The sequence below is a fragment of the Tauraco erythrolophus genome (genome assembly GCF_009769465.1).
Source record: "Tauraco erythrolophus isolate bTauEry1 chromosome 27 unlocalized genomic scaffold, bTauEry1.pri scaffold_49_arrow_ctg1, whole genome shotgun sequence".
Classification (NCBI taxonomy): domain Eukaryota; kingdom Metazoa; phylum Chordata; class Aves; order Musophagiformes; family Musophagidae; genus Tauraco; species Tauraco erythrolophus.
In genome coordinates, this window is record NW_028238560.1 from 616225 (window position 1) to 634236 (window position 18012).

Here is an 18012-nt window from a genome sequence, read left to right on the forward strand (position 1 = left end):
TGTTTGCAAGGACACCTGAGTCAGGCAGGACTTCCCACCCTGAGGTGCTGTTTTTCCTGAGGCTGGACCCTTCCCCACCGAAGCTCCAGGCAGAGAGGGGCAGTGACCATGCTGTGAGGTTGCTGGCCTTATCTTCCTACTCCCACCCTTGTGCCAGCCAGGTCTGTCCCCTAATTCAGCTAGAAATCAACTCAAGACCCCCAGATGCTAGCTTGGGGCAAATCAGCCCCTGTGCAGCCCCAGGCCCCAAGGAGAGGATGCAGAAGCACTGCCTCCTCGCCGCAGCATGTCTCCACCATAATGGCACCTCAGTAAAGCGAACAGAAAACCATCACCATCCACCTTGTAACTAATGAAGCACATCCTTGACATCTCCCTGGCAGAGCAGATGCCAGAGCCTCACTGGAACCACTCCAGGAGTGAGTGGGTGTGTCTGTGTGTCTATGTGTGTAAGTGGGCGAACGTCCTGCCCCAGGGCACTGAAGCAAGAGCAAGTGATGCAGCAGCTGCCTCGACATCCCCGACTGTCCGCATCCCCTCAGGGGAAAGCGGTTGCGCTGCTATGGCCACACTCTCCAGTGTTCAGGCTGCAGCTGAAGCTCAGCAACAGCCGTTTCTCTTTTATTAAGTTAACAAATAAATGCCCAGCTGGAGAGCAGGCAAGCTCTATTGATTCAGTGCCTCCCGTGGGACCCATCAGTGTGCTGTATTTTAATATATATTAGGCAAGAAAGAGCTCTGCATCACCCAGTTCAGCTGGGCTGGGGGCCCTCCAGAGCAAGATCCCGGAAAACAGATAGCCTGGGGAGATGGGGCTGCCCCAGTGCTCGGCACCAGACCCCTGGGCAGACCCGTTCCAGGCGAGGAATAACCTCAGCTGCTACTTGATAGCAGGGAGCAGCACGCTGGCAGTGCCACACAGCGCTGGCACAGGCATGCAGCAGGCACTGTGTTCCCTGCGCTTTTCTGGCTGTGGCATCTCTGGCCTGTCCCTCATAGAACAGCGGGGCTGTCCATGGACTGGATGAGACGCTCCTGCGGGCTGGGTTGAGTGATGGGTGTCTCAGCCTGAGCTGGGTGATTGGAGATACCTGAAGTGACAAAATGGCACTACAGTGGCCAACTCTCCTCTTGTTTAGACCCAGGCCTGCTGCACTGCCCTGCACATGGTCTCACTCCGCTCTGGCACACGGCCTGTGCCTGCCTGCTGCCCCAGCCCAAGGCAGATCTGCCCAAGGCACTCGTCCTCCTTCCCACAGGACAGGCTTGGCTGCAAACAGAAAGAATAGGCTCCAGCAGAGATGTAAGGACACTGGGTCAGCTGCTGGGATACCAGGAAACCCCCAGAGCTTGGCACCCTCAAAATGGCTGGTTGAAGCATAAGCACTTGGGCACAGGGAAAGATCTCCCTTAGCACAGCGACTGGAGGCTGTCATGAGTCACTGCCAACTCTGGTTAAATGTGGTCTTGCATTGGCAGCACGCTCCCCAGGCTAGGCCAGGAAATGAGAAGCTGTGGGCACAGGCTGTGCAGGCAGGGTGGCAGAGGAAGAAGAGGACAAAGGGATCCACAGAGTCACACAGCGGGAACACTTTAATGACCTGTCCAGCTCCTGCAAGACTCTGCTGGCACAGCATTGTTCTGTCCTGCACCAGCATCCAGAGACTCCACCCAAAAATCCTCCTGCAGCTGGACAGAGCCCACCAGGACCTCAGGCAGAGAAGGGAGCAGTGTGGCATTGCTCAAGTAACCCCCTGCAAGCTCTTGAAGGGACTGTGCCCCCCGGACTGCATCAGCAGGCAGCTCACAGGCGAGTGGCAGTGATGGTCTTTTGGGAGGGGACTGTGCTGAACCCTGGGGAGCTGGCTGGTGACGTGGCTGAGGTGTCCTGGGGGCAGAGCCAGGTTTTGTGTCCCGCGGTGTTTCTCTTCCCTTAGCAGCTCCATGGCTGCTTTCTCCACTTCATCCATCTGCAGCTGGCTGCTGGCCACCATCTTGTCCCTGGCCACCGCTATGAAGGATGGGTCACGGCCAATGCTGCAAGGCCCCCGGAGATCGGAGCCTGCAGCAGAGGATGGGGCCACAGCCCAATGTCTGCTCAGTCTGTAGGGGAAGTGCCCCTGGCTGCAGGCAGCCCACCCTTGCCTCCTTTTCCTGGTGCCCTCTGCACTGGCACATACCTGCTGCTCACCCTTGTAGCTAAGCTTTGCCCTCCAACCTCCCATCTTGGCATGAGCATGGCACCCTGGCCAGCCCCTTTTGCTCCCTGGCAGCCCTGCCTTTCCCTCTGCCAGGCTGAATGAGGAAGGTGATGGCCAGGGTGGAGAATGTGCTTGGGTCGCTGCTTTCACCCTGCTGGTGCCCTGAGCTGGATGCTGTTCCCATCACAGTGCCTCCTCTCTGGGCAACCGGGTGAGAGGAGCAAAGAGCTGCAGCCTGGACTTGGGCAATGTCCACGGAAGATCTCTTTCATGGTAATGTGAGGGCTGCAGCCTGGACACACACTCCCACCCTGCTGGAGCTCCTGTGTCCAGGGCACCACCCACAATGGGACCAGCAGGGCCATGGGCAGAGGGAGCTCAGAACCAGCCTTATCTCCTGCCCTGGCGCTTGCCAGGTGATGAGGCACTGTGGCCAGCCAAGGGCAGCCAGGGGAGTCTGTGAGCAAACCTGATGCACCCCTTTTTTCTGCCCCAGCTCTGGAGGCAGCCGGAGAGCCAGAGAGCTCCTGTTTCGAGCTGTCCCAGCTTGGATGAGCACCTTGTGCCCACTGCAGCAGCAGAGTGGGAGCCTGCTCAGCCTCCGCTGCAGCCTCTCCATGGGTAAGGGGTGGTTGCACTCTGGGAGAGGGAAAAGTGGGGACATCAGATGGGCACAAGAGCAAAGACACCACCACCACCCAGAGCTGGGAACTGGTTAACTAGATTGGGGGAACCAAAGGGTTTAGGGGTTCAGGACCAACCAAAATCTCAATGCCTGCCCACTGCCCCATACTGGCTCCCCACTCACGCTGGGAAGCAGTCCCTGTTTGTGGAAATGAACAACGTCTTGTAGCCCTACTGCCTGGGGGTGGCTGGTCCTCCTCCAGCCTGAGGCACTGGCTTTGAGTTTCATCACCCTGAAGGCTGGGAAGGTGGGCAGAGGGTCTCCTGGAGCTTCCCAGACAGGTCCCACTGTGCTGGAGGCTCTCGGCCATCCTCCAAGTTGCTGGGGTATGCATCTCCTCCTCCTGCCTGCCAGCATCACCCCTTCTTTTCCCTTACCCTGGCCCTTGGGCTGGTCCAGATTCCCCAGATGATAAACAATGCTGGCACTCACCCTGCACTGGATGCCCAAGTGCTACTGGCACCGTCTTCCTCAGCACCTCGTACTTCATCCTGGTGGAGGCAGGCAGTGGGTCAGCCTGAGCAGAGACCATGCACCAAGATCAGCTCCATCCACACATGCAGCCCTCCCCACCTTCTCCACCTTGGGGAATGCAACTGATGGGCAGACCAGGAGGGGCACCTGAGACTGACACACAGGGTGAAGACCCCAAGAAATAGGATTAAGTATATCCTGTTACATTGATAGCCCTTGTACCTGTGCCCAGGTAGGTGCTGTTGGCCCCTACCTGGGCCTTGGCACTCAGAAATTGGTGGGGAAGGGGGAAGGGTCATTCCTGCTATCCCTGGAGCCCTGCTGTCTACCTTGATCCTCATGGCACCAAGATGAAGGAGTGACGGGAAGGACAAGAAGGGCGTGCAGGGTCACACACACTGATGTGCAGAGCCATGCACCAGCCTGGAAACTACCCTGCATGTTCTGGGGACATCTCTGGGAGTGTCGAGCTGAGGCCCAGAGACCAGCGAGGGGGCTCTGCTCTCCCTGTCTCCTTGCCTGGGCCCTGTCTCATACCCCAAAGGCTGAATTTCTGCACAAGACTCCTGTGTCCATGAAGCCACTTCCATGGCTGGTGCCCGATTCGTCCCCCAGTCTGCAGGGACTTGGCTGCTGCAACTCAGCCACTTCTTCAGACCTTACCCGTCCATGCAGAGCCTCTGGGCAAGAACAATGTACAGGCAGTTGCCAGCACAGGCCCCCTGGGAGCCACCTGCATGGCCCAGCTCTGCACCTCCTCGCCTGCCCATGTGAGGCTCACCAGCCCTTACCCCTCTGGCCAGCTGTTGCTGTTGGCATTGTTGATGTTGGTGTTGCCTTCTTGAGGGAAGTCATCGAGGAAGACAGGGGAGTCGAGGTCCTCGCTGCCCACCTCTGTGAACTGCAGGGGCCTCTGGCTGGCCACATGGGGCTGCAGGGGGCTGCTGGGCTCCAGGAAGCTGTCGACCTGGCCAAACAAGCCACCTGTCCTCTGCAACCAACAGGGAGGGCATCAGAGGAGGCCTGGCACTCTGGGGCCATTCCCACAGCAGGAAATGTGTGCAGGTGCCCATGGGAACAGCAGTCTCTCTGCTCGTCCCTCCTCTCAGGCGTTGCAGACCACTCGGTTTCAAAAGCCTCACTGCCCAGGTGCGGAAACTGAGGAGTGGTCATGCAGCAGCACCGGGATGAGAGCCAGCCCTGGGCATGACAAATCCTGCCACCTCTGTGGAACAGCCTGAGCCAGCAGCACCCCTGGACACAGCAGGAGGTGCAACCCTGCAACACCACAGCTGCCCAGGCTCTCAGACTCCCAAGAAGGGAGTGAGAAGTCAAACAGTTCCTGCTCCAGTGATGATGACACCTGAGCTGTCCTGCCTTAGCCTGGCAGAAGGTGTGAATGGGGCCTTCCAAACCTGTGGCTAAATGTTCAGCACATCCCTGCCAGGCACATGAGCAGGGTCCTTTTACAGCAAGGAAACTGAGGCAGAGAGCAGGTTGCCCAGGATGACTCAACAAGGATGTCTTGATGCTCAAGGAGAGGAAAGAAGCGCGGATCCATCCTTGTGGTCCACACTGTCTTGCATGGTCAGGCTGACCTCTGCAGACTGTCCTCCAGCTGCTGGTAGCCATGCTGACCTACCACCACCACATAAAAATGGGGGCTGGGTGGGACCACCACCACCTGGGGTGCCCTGAGCACTGCACTCACCCTGTATATCCCTTCCTCCATGGCAGCCTCCACCATCGCTCTTTCCAGCTCCTCCTCAGCAGTCAGGTCCCCAGAGATGGCTCGATGGATTTCAGGAGCAGATTCTTCTTCAATGCTCCTTAGCCCAGCCTGGTGGGGACAAGAAGGCATGGCTGGATGTGGCCTGGCCTGACCACCCATCTCACATTGGGCTTTGGAGAGGGAAACATGATGCAGCATGCTCTGGTAAGCCACGCTGCCCTGCCAGGGACGGGCCATGGGCCACCCTGCAGCTGCCTGGCTCTGTGCTTGGTGAAAGAGCTTCTGGGCTAATGCTGTCCCACAAAAGGGTACACTGAGGGCAGCCTGATGAAGGGTCAGGCTGGCAATGCCCAAGGGGCAGCTGTGTCTTTGTCCCTGATCTGGAGGCATCTGACCAGGGGCCTGGCTCTGTTCCTTGCCTTGCACCTTTGAGGCCCCGTCTTTTATCTGTACAAGTGGTTTCCACCCCGTGAGGCCAGGAGAGGCTGGGGACATCCTAGCTGCTCTGGCCAGGCATGTAAATCCCCTCTCATTCGGCCCTGGCAGAATCCTTCAGGGCTGCTGTGCAGGCTCCTCCAACTGCAGTGGTCCTGCTCAGGATCAGCCACATCAACCCCTCTCCACCTGACGCTGCATTAGGCAATGAGATGACACCGAGAGCACCAGGCACACAGAACTACCCACCACACTGCTCAGGCGAGCAAAAGGGGAGGAGTAGGCAGATAAGGGCCTGGATGAGCAGCATTTGGCCCAGACATTGGTCTGTGGTGGGGGTTTCCAGGTCGGTGAAGCATCAGAACCTGCTGAGCCCTCTCTGTGGCCAAAGTCAGTGGGACAGAGATCAAAAGTCTCCTTGGCTTCCAGAGCCACCTGCCCCCTGGAGACTACGGTCACTCTCAGCAGTGGAATGCTCATGGCCAGTTCAGTGCTGGCTCACAGGGGCCACCTCCTTTCCAGAGCCTGAGACACGGCAGTCACTATGTGTCATTGCAGCTCTGTCTCTTAAGTCACCCAGGATTTTCCTGAGCTGGGGGAAGCTTCTTCTGTGGTCTGCAGAGCTCCCCACCATGCCCTGCCTGCCCCCAGCAAGGGTCACCCCTTCAATACCACCCACACACTACCAACCTGGATCTCCACAGGGTTCTTCTTAGGCCGGTACCCATAATACTCCTCCTGGCGTTTCATGAACTTTCTGAAATGCTCTTGGATGAGGAAAGTGGCATAGAATTTGCCCACTGTCACCTCATCATCTGGAGGAGAGGAAACCAACCTGACAACACTGCCTATCACAAGGCCCCGAGTTGTTGGAGCAGCTGAGACCCTGAACAGGTGTCACTCTGCCCCTCTGGGAAGTACCACCAGGTTACATACAGACCTCCAATAGGTGGGATGACCTGGTCCAAAAGCTTCATACTTGTTCGCTTCCAGATTTTTTTGATAATGGCTCTGAGCTCCTCGTTGGCCTGCTCAAAGTTACCTGCGAGGAGAGCCAGCAGGACAGAGCGGTTTATTCCACGGATAACGTGAACATAAGTGAAGACAAAGCATGTGATAACCTGCCCAGACTCCTCCAGGGTCTGACAGCTCCTCTCCAGCCTTCCCACCCAGCAAAAATGAGCTTTGTAAGAATGAAGCTTTGATTTTAGCAAAAAGACTTTAACTATAAGTGAGTCAGACTCAGTAAACAGGTGGAGTCTGAGTGCTACCATCTCTGTTCTGGCAATCGACAACGGATTTTGACCTCCCCTTTGGCGCTCTCACAGGCTTTACCATTCCAGCTCGCTTGCAATCCCAGTCTGTCTCCATGCATGCTCTGAGATCTCCTGTGCTCCTCCCAGGACTGCCTGCACTGTGCTGGAGGTGATGCTCCCCACCCCAGCTGGAGGGAAGGCACCTGCCCCACGCTGCTGGAAGATGCCAGCCCCAGTGGCCCACCACTGCCCAGCCTCATCTCCTCCAGAGCTGGCTGCCCCAGCCCAGCCACAGGCTGTTTGTGTGATACTGCCTAAATCACAGGCATGGAAACACGCTGGTGTAGCATCTTTCCAAAGCAGGGCTTTGCAAACCATGCTGCTTGCAAGGAAGGCGGGAAAAGCAACTCCTCCCCAGCACAGCTACATTCAAAGAGGATCTGTTCCCTTCCATTCCAGCCTGAAATTATAAATACATGGAGAAGTGCAAAACTGGAGCAGCTGGTGCAGCTGGGAGCAGGGAGAGATCAGACCACATGTAGCCTGAGCAGCTCCATACATGTGCTCATGGTCTCTGGTCCAATGAGAGAATCAATGGCATGAAGCTGAGGGTTACATCAGAGGTTCTAGCCGCATAAGCAAGTACCCCAGCCAGAGTGGGGGAACGGTATGTAACCGCACCTTGCAGCACAAGGAGAGGGCCCTTCCATCAGGCCGTAGAGGCAGACAAAAGCACCACTTACCTTCTGTCTTGATCTTGAGGGCTGTCCTCACCAGTGCGAAGAGGGTTGCATTGAAGGTGACGGTGCCATCGCTGTTCAGGGGCATGTTCATACACACTAGACGCTGCATAGCAAACCAACAGCCATGACCTCAGGGCAGCAGAGCAGGCTGGCAGCTTCCCGCAAACAGCCAGCCTGTCCTAGCTGGAGGGCAGCTGTGCTGGCCAGGGGTGAGGCTCTGCTCGGCGCATCGAGCTGACAGCCAAGGAGTCCTCCCAGCTCTGCCTGCTTTGCTCAGGCCTGTGGGGCTCTGCAACACTGCTTGGCAGTGCATGGGCCAGGGGCAGAGACATCACTCATAACCAGTCAGCTAAACCAGACTAAGTGGCAGGGAGAGCCAGGTTAGATCTGCGGAAATAACCCAACCTATGGGGCACCAGTGCCATAGGAGAAGCCAGCAAGAGAGATATCATTGCTCTCAGGGAGATGGGAGTCATTCTGCGTTGCGCTCCACCCTCCAAAAAGTGCCTGAGGCTGCCATGAGGGATCAAACCTCCTAATGAGTTTGCCCAAGACCCACCAGGTTTACACCAGTACCTGAGCCCTCGCCCTTGTGGTTTTCACATGTGCCTCACACAGGCCCTGGATAATGAGCTACGTGTACTCACGCCTACAGAGCCAGTGCCTCCAGCTCCCTTAGCACCATCAGCCCTTGGAAACAAAATCCTACAGCCCAGTTGATAAGGCCATGTGCTTAAGCTCAGCACTGCCCTCCTGCACGAGATGCAGATGTGGGGCACCCCAATGTGGCTTGGGGTGAGCACAGGCAAGTCCTTATCTTCGGGACCCTGAAACCCATCAGCTCCATGCAGGTTGAAAGCACCTCTCCTTGTCCCTAGAATGTTTCTCTCCATTAAACACGAGAGGTTGGAACACACATATAAGCCGTGACACTAAGAAGTTAGCTGGATTGTCACCCTCAGCCTCCCTGAGGAGGATGCAGAAACAGCTTGAGGAAGGTGCCCCTGCACCCACGCATCCTGCCACCCTCTCAGCTCTTACCTTACAAGCTACACGGTGAGGGCAGAACTTCCCGAAGCCCAGGGGAGGCTGAATACGTCTCAGAAGAGTCACTACATCCAAGTGTTTGATCCTGCCCCTGTGGAGGCAATAAACTGCATCAGCAGTGTGGTGGCAGACACAGGGGACAGTGATTCAGGCAGGAGCTGGGTTGCTTCATCCTTGTGGCCCGCCTCATGCTTCTGGGGTGGGCAAATCCCTACATTTCCCTTTGCTCCTCCTGGAGAAAGCATTTGTTCCTTGTGGCGCTGGACAGCAGATAAAGGTGTGCAGTGGCATGGGAAGAGTTGGCAGCATCACCAGGGCTGGATGAAGAGGGGACTGGAAGTCTCATGTCTCCAAACACCCTGATGGCTTATATCAGCCCTGGAACATGCTGGCAAGTCCACATCCACCTCTGAAACACTGGGATCTAACTCTTAGATAGTGCCACAGCTTGCACTGTCGTGTGTGTCTCACAGCAGTGCATTGCAGGCTCCTCATGGACTATTCCCTCCGTGCCACTCCCCTCCTGTCACTCACTTGGCCTCAGGGTCGTACTCAGCCCAGATTCGTTTGAATTCATCCAGGTGGTGGGGCCCAAGGATGGACCAGTCACGTGTGAGGTAGTCAAAGTTGTCCATGATGACGGCCACAAAGAGGTTAATGATCTGAGGGCAGAGAAACTGGTGTGAAGGATGCCAGCTAGGGCAGGGCCAAGCACTCAGCATGTCCTTGGGCAGAGGGGACAGCGACAACCCTCATAGCTGGCAGCAATGGAGGAGGGCAGTGCTGCCCGCGACCCCAGCCAGGGCCATGGGAAAACGCAGGCAAATGTGTTCAGGAGAAGGGGCTTGGGCTCCCCTGGAGACAAGGGATGCTGTGTGTCACCCCATGCAGGGATGGGCCTCCCACCCAAGGAGATCATGTGAAAGGCTGCAGCAGGCACAGGGCAGCTCTTCCCTCTCCACCTGTGCAAGCGCCAGCACAGACACATCTGGATGGCAGCACGTGGGGGCTGTGGGAACTAACGGGGATTCTGGGCCACCCAGCAGGTGTAGTGCCACCTTTATAGCATGGTTAGGTAGATTGGCTGGAGGATGATGCCCCTAGGAAGAGGGTGCTGTGGGCTCAGCCTCATGAGATGCAAGGCTAACTCAACACCAGGGGCTGCCCAGGGCCAGGATGGAGATGTAAAAGGGAGCCCCATGGGAGCCAGCATACCAGGAAGGCGCAGAGCATGTAGAAGCTGATGAAGTAGAAGTAGGCGAAGCCCGTGCCGCAGGTGTACTCCTCGCCCTCAGCAAAGTCTGACTCAGGGTCGCACAGCTTGCCGTAGCTGCAGTCCAGCAGGATCTCCTGCCAGGCCTCGCCAGTCGCACACCTGGGGAGAGGGGATGCCTGCTGGTCCCTGCCTGTCCTGGATATAAGCTGGGCACGCAGGGAGGGCTGTGGCCAACCCAGCGCACAGGGGAACAGGGAGCCACTGTGAAAGGAGCAGTCGGGATCCTGGACTTGCTATGCTGCTGTGAGGAGTCTGCTACTGAAAGCTCCAAAGTGAAGTGCTTGGAGTCAAGGAAAGCCTTGGGCTGAGCTCTTGCTTCCCCTGAGTTTCCTCACAATTCACAAATTAAAATCCAGTCTGGGAAAGAAACACTCAGAATAGAAACCCCAAAGTGCCCCTCTCTCCTGCAGCTTAGCCACACCAGGCAAACCAATAGCCACTTCTGAAATGCTTCCACTGCTGCAAGAGATTTTTCTGTAGGGCAAAAAAGAAATCAAGCACACAAATGCTGGTCTCACTCACTCCAAGCTGCTGGGCTCCCGTGCCAACTCTGAGCCCAGCTCGCTTCTGAAGCTGCTTGCTCACCAAGACAAGACTTACCTGAAGAGCAGCAGCACAGCTTGTGGAAAGGTTTGGAAGTTGTTGTTTCGGTTGATCTGGGTCCCATCCACCATGGCGATCTTCCCAAACATCTGTGAATCACACTGTCAGGTCCCCAGCACCCTTTCTCTGGCACTGACCACCCTCCAGAGCACCCCTGTCGCTGAGCAAATCTTCCTCTTGTTTACGTGGCTTTGGATGTCTCCAAAAGAGACTGAGACTGGAGTGTGGGTGCCCTGGGGCTCATGAGCTCCTTGGACATGCCAGCCTACGCTGAAAATGCCCTGTCTATGCTGCACTTCATCTGGGCCAAGGAGACAGGGCCTTATGAACCAGCACTGGTGACTGTGTGTCTAGGTCATGCTGTTGACTCTCAAAGTGCTATTTGCTGCGTACCTCAGTTGCCCTGGCTGCAGCCTGGGAATGGGAGGAGGCTGCTGGGGCTGCAAGCATCCTTGGAGACCCGGGTAAAATGATGCCATCATGTGCAAAGTCCAGGGAGTGCCTGGCAGAGGACCTAGTCCCTCTCTGCCTCATCTCCCCAGACACTATCAGGCTCAGAGCACCTGTTCAAGACCAAATCCCACCCCTGTGCCTCTCACCTGCATCCCGATCACAGCATAGATGAAAAAAGCATCACAATCAGCAGGGCTACGTAGGGCAGAGCCTGTGACAAAAAGACCATGGCTCACGTGAGACACCATCCCAGCACCAAGGCAATCCAAGGACAGGAGATTGGGTCTGGAGCTACTCTGTGAGGCCAGCATCCAGGCCTCAACGTGAGGAGGGGACAGCTTGCTTTTTGCCTGTTTCTCTAACCACCCTCCCACTCTGATATGTGATGGCGTAAGCCAGGGAGACCCCCCACATCTTGCCACCCATACAGGTAATGTTCTCCGACACAGCACAAGCCCCACATACAGTCTGATGCCAGCAGCCTGCCAGCACTGGAGCCTTCCTCTCTGCTTGGTGAGGACAGACTGCTCACCCAGCTAGCCTGAGAATCAGAGCTTGCTCCCAGCCCAGAGCACGTGCTTGTCTAGGAGGGGAGCACTGCTCTTCACATACCTGGAAGGACTTGATGAAGGTCCACAGGAGGGTCCTGACACCTTCGCCCCGGCTCAGCAGCTTCACCAGCCGCATCACCCGGAACAGTCGAAAGAAAGTGATGGAGACACGGGAGTTGTCATCGGAGTCCTGCAGGAAGAGCAGAACACTTGGAGGGCAGAGCTGCTGATGCCTCCAGGCAGACAGGGAAGGGTCCAGGTCCTGGGCTGGGAAAGGTAATGAGATTCCTCCTCCAGGCACCAGTCATGGTCCCCGTGGCCCTTGCCTGCACAGAGGACCAGACTGCAAAGGTGAGGTGCTGGCACCTTCCCTCCGGCTTTCCCAAGGAGTTCATCTCCTCAACCCCTTTGTCTCACATCTCTGCCCCCTAGGCTGCTCGAGACGCCTGGTTATGGGTATGAGATTGGTCCCGTTAGCTAGGGGGATGGGATACTGCAGGGAGAAAGGCATGCTGCAACGCAGGCTGGGAGAGCTGTGCTGCTCACTGCACACCAGGCAGGGCCACGTGAGGACAGGTTCAGATCCCTCCATGCTCTCACCCACCATGTACCATATGGGACCCACCTCAGGGCCTATTTGTAAGGTGAGCTGTAGGCCAGGCACCAGGCACATGAAGAGTTAACGATGGCTGTTTAAGCACAGAAAGGTTGGTGTGAGACCATCCCAGCAGGACTTTCATGAACCAAAGGAGAGACAAAAGGAAGGGTGGCTTTGGGTCAGTGCTGCCCAGTGTCACCCCTACCTGCAGTCACGTCTGCTTCCTCAGGTGGCTCTGGGACCTCCCTTGGAGGGGCAAACAGCCAAGTCCCAGGGCTGAGGACTCCAGAGTTCAGGGCAGAACAGGCAGGCAGCAGGGGAGCCAGCAGGCACAGCTCCTGAGCTCAAAGGGTCAGGTTTTGTCTGGGAGTACCTGGGACACTGGCGGTTGGAGATGCTGGTGGCTCAGTCACCTGCTCCTTTGACTGCACCAGGCACAGCCTCAGCCTCTGCCACCAGTAACCACAAACAGACCCTCCTGGCCTTCATCAGGCACTATCCGTGCCAACTCCATCACCGCTTGGGATGCCTTTCCCACTGCCCCCTCAGCCTTCCAGAGCTTTACTGCTGCCACTGGATCCCCCTCACTCCCTTCACCTAGCCCATCCCTCCCAGCTATTTCAGGGCAACAAAACCCAGTTGTGAACACCCCTCCCAGCAGCTCCATCTTCCCCACTGTGGCGCTTCTGCACTGCATCGGAAAACACTGTCTCCTGTCCCCACCCCTCTTTCTTTTGCCTTTGCTGTCCTAGTGCCTAGTGCCACTGTGCAAGCACAGTGGTCGGGAACATCTCATCACCTCCAGTGCACGACATCCTCACCATCGGGACCGGGGCAGGGCCCAGCGAAGGCCAGCATGCCCTCCACAGTTCCCAGCACCAGGGCCCTAGGACCCCTGGGAAGAGGCTCCAGTGTGCGGGTCCTGCAGCCAGCCCCTCCCCATCTTCAGAGCTCCTACAGGAGTTCCTACGGGCACCCCGACCCCACTGCACCCCAATGGTGGTCTCAGCCACCAGCGCAGGGCTTGGCTGACTTAGCCCCTTGGCATGTCAGGTCAGCAGCCATGGGACACAGTCAGCTCCCTGGGGGAAGGCATGGCACAAAAGTCACCCCTCTGACCATTTCTCCTGCGAACAGTGTCAGAGGCTGCATGCATGCAGGCAAATCCCTTCAGGCCTTAGACAGCACGATGGTCAGAGGAACCAAGGCCAACTGTCCTGCCCTCACCAGCCAGGGACATCTTTGCTACATGCTCCGTTCAGGTCAGATATCACGGTGCTGGAGGGTGGGATGGTGGAGAGCAGGGCTGGGCCCCAGATGGACTCAGGAGCACTGGGGAACAGTCTAACACATCTCAGGGTGGGAAGGGGTGTCTGTGTGGGGGTGTTTTGCCTCAAGTCCCCTCTCAGCAAGGGGAGAGCTACACCCAGCAAGAGCAGCTGGGTCTGGTGTGTCTTAATGACATGCAGGACACATGCAAACAGCAGCCACAGGCACACTGGCATGGCCATCAGCAGAGAAGGGGAGAGGTGCGCACCACAAGCACATGCAGCTGATATTTACAATGCCATCACAGCCTCCGCTGAGGCAGTACAATCCGCCACTGGATGCAAGAACAGTCTGTCAAGAGAACAAGAGAATCAGCAGGAGAAGCACTGCAGGAACGAGAGGGAGGGATGGGTCGTTGCAGAAGAAGAAAACACAGACACAGAAGAAAGAATACGGTGGAAACTGGGGACAAGAGGAGCAGCACAGGGAAAGAACCGACAGAGACCCACTGTCACTTGGGCTTATGGACAGGCGAGGGGACTTCTGAGGGGAAGAGGCAGCAAGCGGATGGCCGGAGAAACACATCGATCATGAGAGACTTACCCACATCTGTGCCCCACTGCATCTCACCTGCTGTGACAGACACGTCTGGGGTAAGGGTGTATGGGCCAGGAGATCTAGGCCAAACCTCAGGACTGTGTAATTTGGCTGTCTTCCATGGACACCCCCAGGTCAGGCCCAGGGCTGTGACAGGTGGGATCTGGGGCAAGCTGACCAGCTCAAGCCAGACCACGGCTCCTCCACAGCAAGCCGGGCTGCTCTCAGCACGGCTGCTTGGGCACCAAGATGAAACTGGTGCAGGTTTGTTCGGAGCAAACAAACTCTCTCTTTGTTTGAGACTGGCAGTCCCGTGTGCCAGTAGAAGGCAAACCACCACCCGGCACTGTTCACCCACTGACCCAGAGGCAGGAACAGGTCTGCACGTACATCGGCACACACAGGACACAGGCACTCACACGCCGACGAGTGCTCACTCACACGCACATGTGCACACAGACCCTTCAAGCTCCTCCAAGCTAGCCAGAGACACTCCCCTCTCTGCAGAGAGCCTTGGACACTCAAGGGCAGGAAGACTCCTCCACAGTGCGGACACCAACACCTGGCCCTTGGTGCGACGGCCCCGGTGACCCCTGCACAGACCAGGCTTGTTCCTCGGGTCCAGCCAGCAACTGCAGGAGGCTTTGGGTAGGCTAGGGGATCAGCTCCTGCAAAGGGGCTGAGCTTGCATGGCAGGCACTGGCAAGAGTGACACAGTAGCATGGGCACTGCCTGCCCCCTCACACTTCAGAGCTTGGTGTAGCACTGCCAGAGGTGCCTCCTTCCCTGCTTCCTTTTTGCTCCAGACCCCTCAATACCCTCTGAGACCTGAGGAAGCTCCATGACTGAACAGCCAAGAGGCCCCAGTTGTGGGGCTCGCAGAGGGCTCCTGGCAGCACAAGTCTCCCCATCGCCTCGCTCTGACAGCCACACACAGGACATGAGGGAAGAGAAAAGAGGCAGAATGGAAAGAAAAAGGAGTGGCATTGTGGCACACAGAGCACAGCACCTGGGTCACTCCCTGACAGCCCAGCCAGGGCACAGGACTTCTCCGGGTGCCTGCAGCCTGTTTCCCTGGGCATCTCCACAGACCCATGCTGAGCACAGCACTACCTTGGCATCTGTGCCAACTGACTCGGTCTCTTGCTCCACAGGGACTGAAACCTCTGTCCAGTGCAGGGCCTTCAGCACGCTTTGAACCTTTCTGAGTGACAACAGGATGGGGAAGGAGGTATTGCACTAGGAAATGACACCCTACAGGCAATGGGAAACCAGGGCACAGGTGCAGATTACCTGGGGGGCCAAGGATGGAGTCCTGGAGGATCTGGTGACAGTTGAAAGCTGCTGGCACTGGCATGAATCTGTGAGCTCATCAAGGCTGAGAAGCTCAGAGACTACAGGATGGCATTATCAACACACAGGGCTGTGCAGGGACAAGCATGTTGCTCTCACAGAGGAGGAAGGTGGATGGTTTTGCCCATCCCAGCTCTATGAGGCCTGGACCAGCCTCCAGAGAAGAAGGTGACTGCCACCAAGGGCTCCTGAACACCCTCTCCTCCCCAGCACACGGAACAGCTGAAGGTCACCCTGTGCAGGGGTGGCAGTGGCAGCAGCTGTGCCAGACACAGCTTTGCAGTGCACTGGAGCTGGCAGCCCTGCTCCTGAGAGGAGACGGCATGCAAAGTCTTGAGAGAGGGTTAATTTATAATCTACCCGATCCTATAGCTTCTTCTAGAGTTACCATCAGATCTGCTAAATGCAGCACATGACCACCCGGTGCAGAGGGGCATTTTCAGTGCTAGACAAGGGCTATGGATGTCCCAGTGCTATGAAAGGCAGTGGTGTGCTGGTTTCCTAGCACTGCTCTGAAAATGCTCCCAGCAGAGCGCTTACCATATAGCCACTGCCCCCAGTCACTCAGCCACGCAGTGTATATGGTGTAGAGCTTCTGAAATAGTGTTTAGAGTATACACATGCACACATATACAGTCAGTATATGTATATGTATAGATCGCTGCATAAAGGGACACACACAAAGCAAATGTCTTGGAATTTGATGCGTCTGATCCTTCCCTGGCATGGGACAGCAGCATCCTGTGGGTCCAGGAGCTGTGAGAACTCTTTTTCTTCCCACCTGCACTGGTCTGAGGCTGGACACGTGGATGACTGCCTGTCCAGCTATGTGCATGGGGAAGACAGGCAAGGTGAGTGGGCAGTGGCTGGCATGTGTCCTGCTGCTCACAGTCCAGTCCTGAGTGAGTAGACTGTTTTCCATAGGATCCCAGTGCCTACAGATTCAGGGGAAGGGAGGGGGCAGTGTGACATGTGGCCAGCTGGGGATGGTCCCCTATGTTTAAACAGTGCTTTAAGGTCCATGGCTGTGATCTCCACACACTCATGCCACAGGATGATCCTGGCTTGTCCCTCCTCAAAACCAAGAAGAGCAGGGAGAGAGGAGAGGACACCAATGCTCTGCAGAGCTGGACACCTCACCAGCATCCCTGTCTCGCCCTAGGCACAGCCTCAGGCAGGTGCCAGCAGCGGCGCTTTGCAGGGACACCCTCCTGCCCAAGCAGCCTGACACTTACATCAATCTCACTGAGGATGACATCAATGATGCTGCCAATCACTATAAGGAAGTCGAAGACGTTCCAGGGGTCCCCAAAGTAGCCCTGCCAAAGAAGAGCCAGAGAAGAGGAGTGAACATCCAAGGGTTAAGTCAAGGAGGAGACAGATGCTTGAGCCCAGAGGAAAGAGTGCCAGAATGATCACCAGTGACCTCTGGCACTCCACGGAGAGCCAGAAGAAGCGATCGAGGTCAGACCTTGTACCCACTGGTCAATTTTCTGGTCCTGTCTTGCAATGGTGTGAAATAAGGAAGGTGGATCAAGGTGGCTAGAGCTATGACCCCACCAAGCGACAGATGACCCTGAAGATGGAACAACAGCAGCTGGACTGGGTTGGATTTGGCTATCAAGGTAGCCCTGACTAGGAGTAGTCCTTCCAGACACTCACAGGTCCTGTGCATGGGGGTCCCCAAGGATCTCACAAGGAGAAGTTCTCTGGAATTGCAGGCCTGAGGGTGCTTGTACTCAGAGATGCCAAATGGAGGGTAATGGACTCTCTTGGCCTGACCTGAGGCACTCTCCTGCTCTCCCGACCATGCCCTCCTCTCACCTTGACTTTAAAGGCCATGAGCTTGAGAATCATCTCCAGGGTGAAAAGGATGGTGAAGGCCACGTTGAGGATGTCTGAGATGTGGTTCATTTCTGCAGACTGGTTGTAATGCTGAGGAGAAGGCAGAAAGAGCCACGTTAGCCCACAGCAGGTCCAGCCTCTGTTGTGAGCTCAGAGGTGTATGCTGAATGCAGATCCCCCTCCCACAGACCTATGGCTCAGCAATGGTCAGCACAAAAGAAATTTCCCCCTGCAGCCCTTTCTCTGGGCTCCCCACATCCAACTAGTCACACTTTACCCTACCCCAGGAGCGCTGAGCACACACCACAAGCTTTGCTGTGCAGGAAAGACCTCCTCCCCAGAAGTTCTCTTGGAGATGGCAGGGCTGAGCTACCCGCCTGCTGCCACAGACACCCCTCCACCACCCGTGGGCACTGTGCCCCTTACCTGCATGCCCAGGCAGATGGTGTTCAGCATGATCAGGAAGAACATGAGGTACTCAAAGTAGGAGGAGGTGACCACATACCAGATCTGGTACTGATAGGGGTTCTTGGGGATGTAGCGCCGCAGAGGACGAGCCTTCAGCGCATACTGCACGCACTGGCGCTGGGGAAGGGAGGGTAGGTGTGATCCCGGAGTGGGGCACAGGCACAGAGTCATCACCATCAGCAACAGTGCACGTCCCCACAGACACAAGCTGGATCTCAGCCCAGTCTCTGGGCCAGGGACAGCGGTGCTGAAGTATCTGCTGTGCTTTCTGCAAATACACCCCCAGAGCACTCACAAGGAGACTGCATTTCCAAAGCCACTGCTTGCCTCCGAAGGTTGCCACGCTGTCCTTGTACCATCCCTTCCAGTCCTGAGCCTGCCTGGTTATCACAGCACTTTTCCAGGGTCTCTCAGGACACACCAAGA

The 18012-nt window shown here is 56.6% G+C and overlaps 1 protein-coding gene across 1 annotated transcript in view; it reads right to left on the bottom strand.

Annotated features, from left to right (window-relative positions):
- Positions 1-1742: 1742 nt before the first annotated feature.
- Positions 1743-18012, bottom strand: part of LOC104380113 (voltage-dependent L-type calcium channel subunit alpha-1S) — a 48346-nt gene continuing 32076 nt past the window's right edge. The window contains 21 exon segments of the mRNA XM_086630319.1: positions 1743-2029; positions 2032-2066; positions 2297-2400; positions 2671-2840; positions 3319-3377; positions 4152-4351; positions 5072-5200; positions 6218-6342; positions 6468-6569; positions 7527-7629; positions 8568-8664; positions 9108-9235; positions 9789-9948; positions 10450-10541; positions 11052-11083; positions 11086-11116; positions 11518-11646; positions 13618-13674; positions 16509-16592; positions 17098-17208; positions 17545-17703. Coding sequence (XP_086486445.1) covers positions 1743-2029; positions 2032-2066; positions 2297-2400; positions 2671-2840; positions 3319-3377; positions 4152-4351; positions 5072-5200; positions 6218-6342; positions 6468-6569; positions 7527-7629; positions 8568-8664; positions 9108-9235; positions 9789-9948; positions 10450-10541; positions 11052-11083; positions 11086-11116; positions 11518-11646; positions 13618-13674; positions 16509-16592; positions 17098-17208; positions 17545-17703 — 2394 coding nt within the window.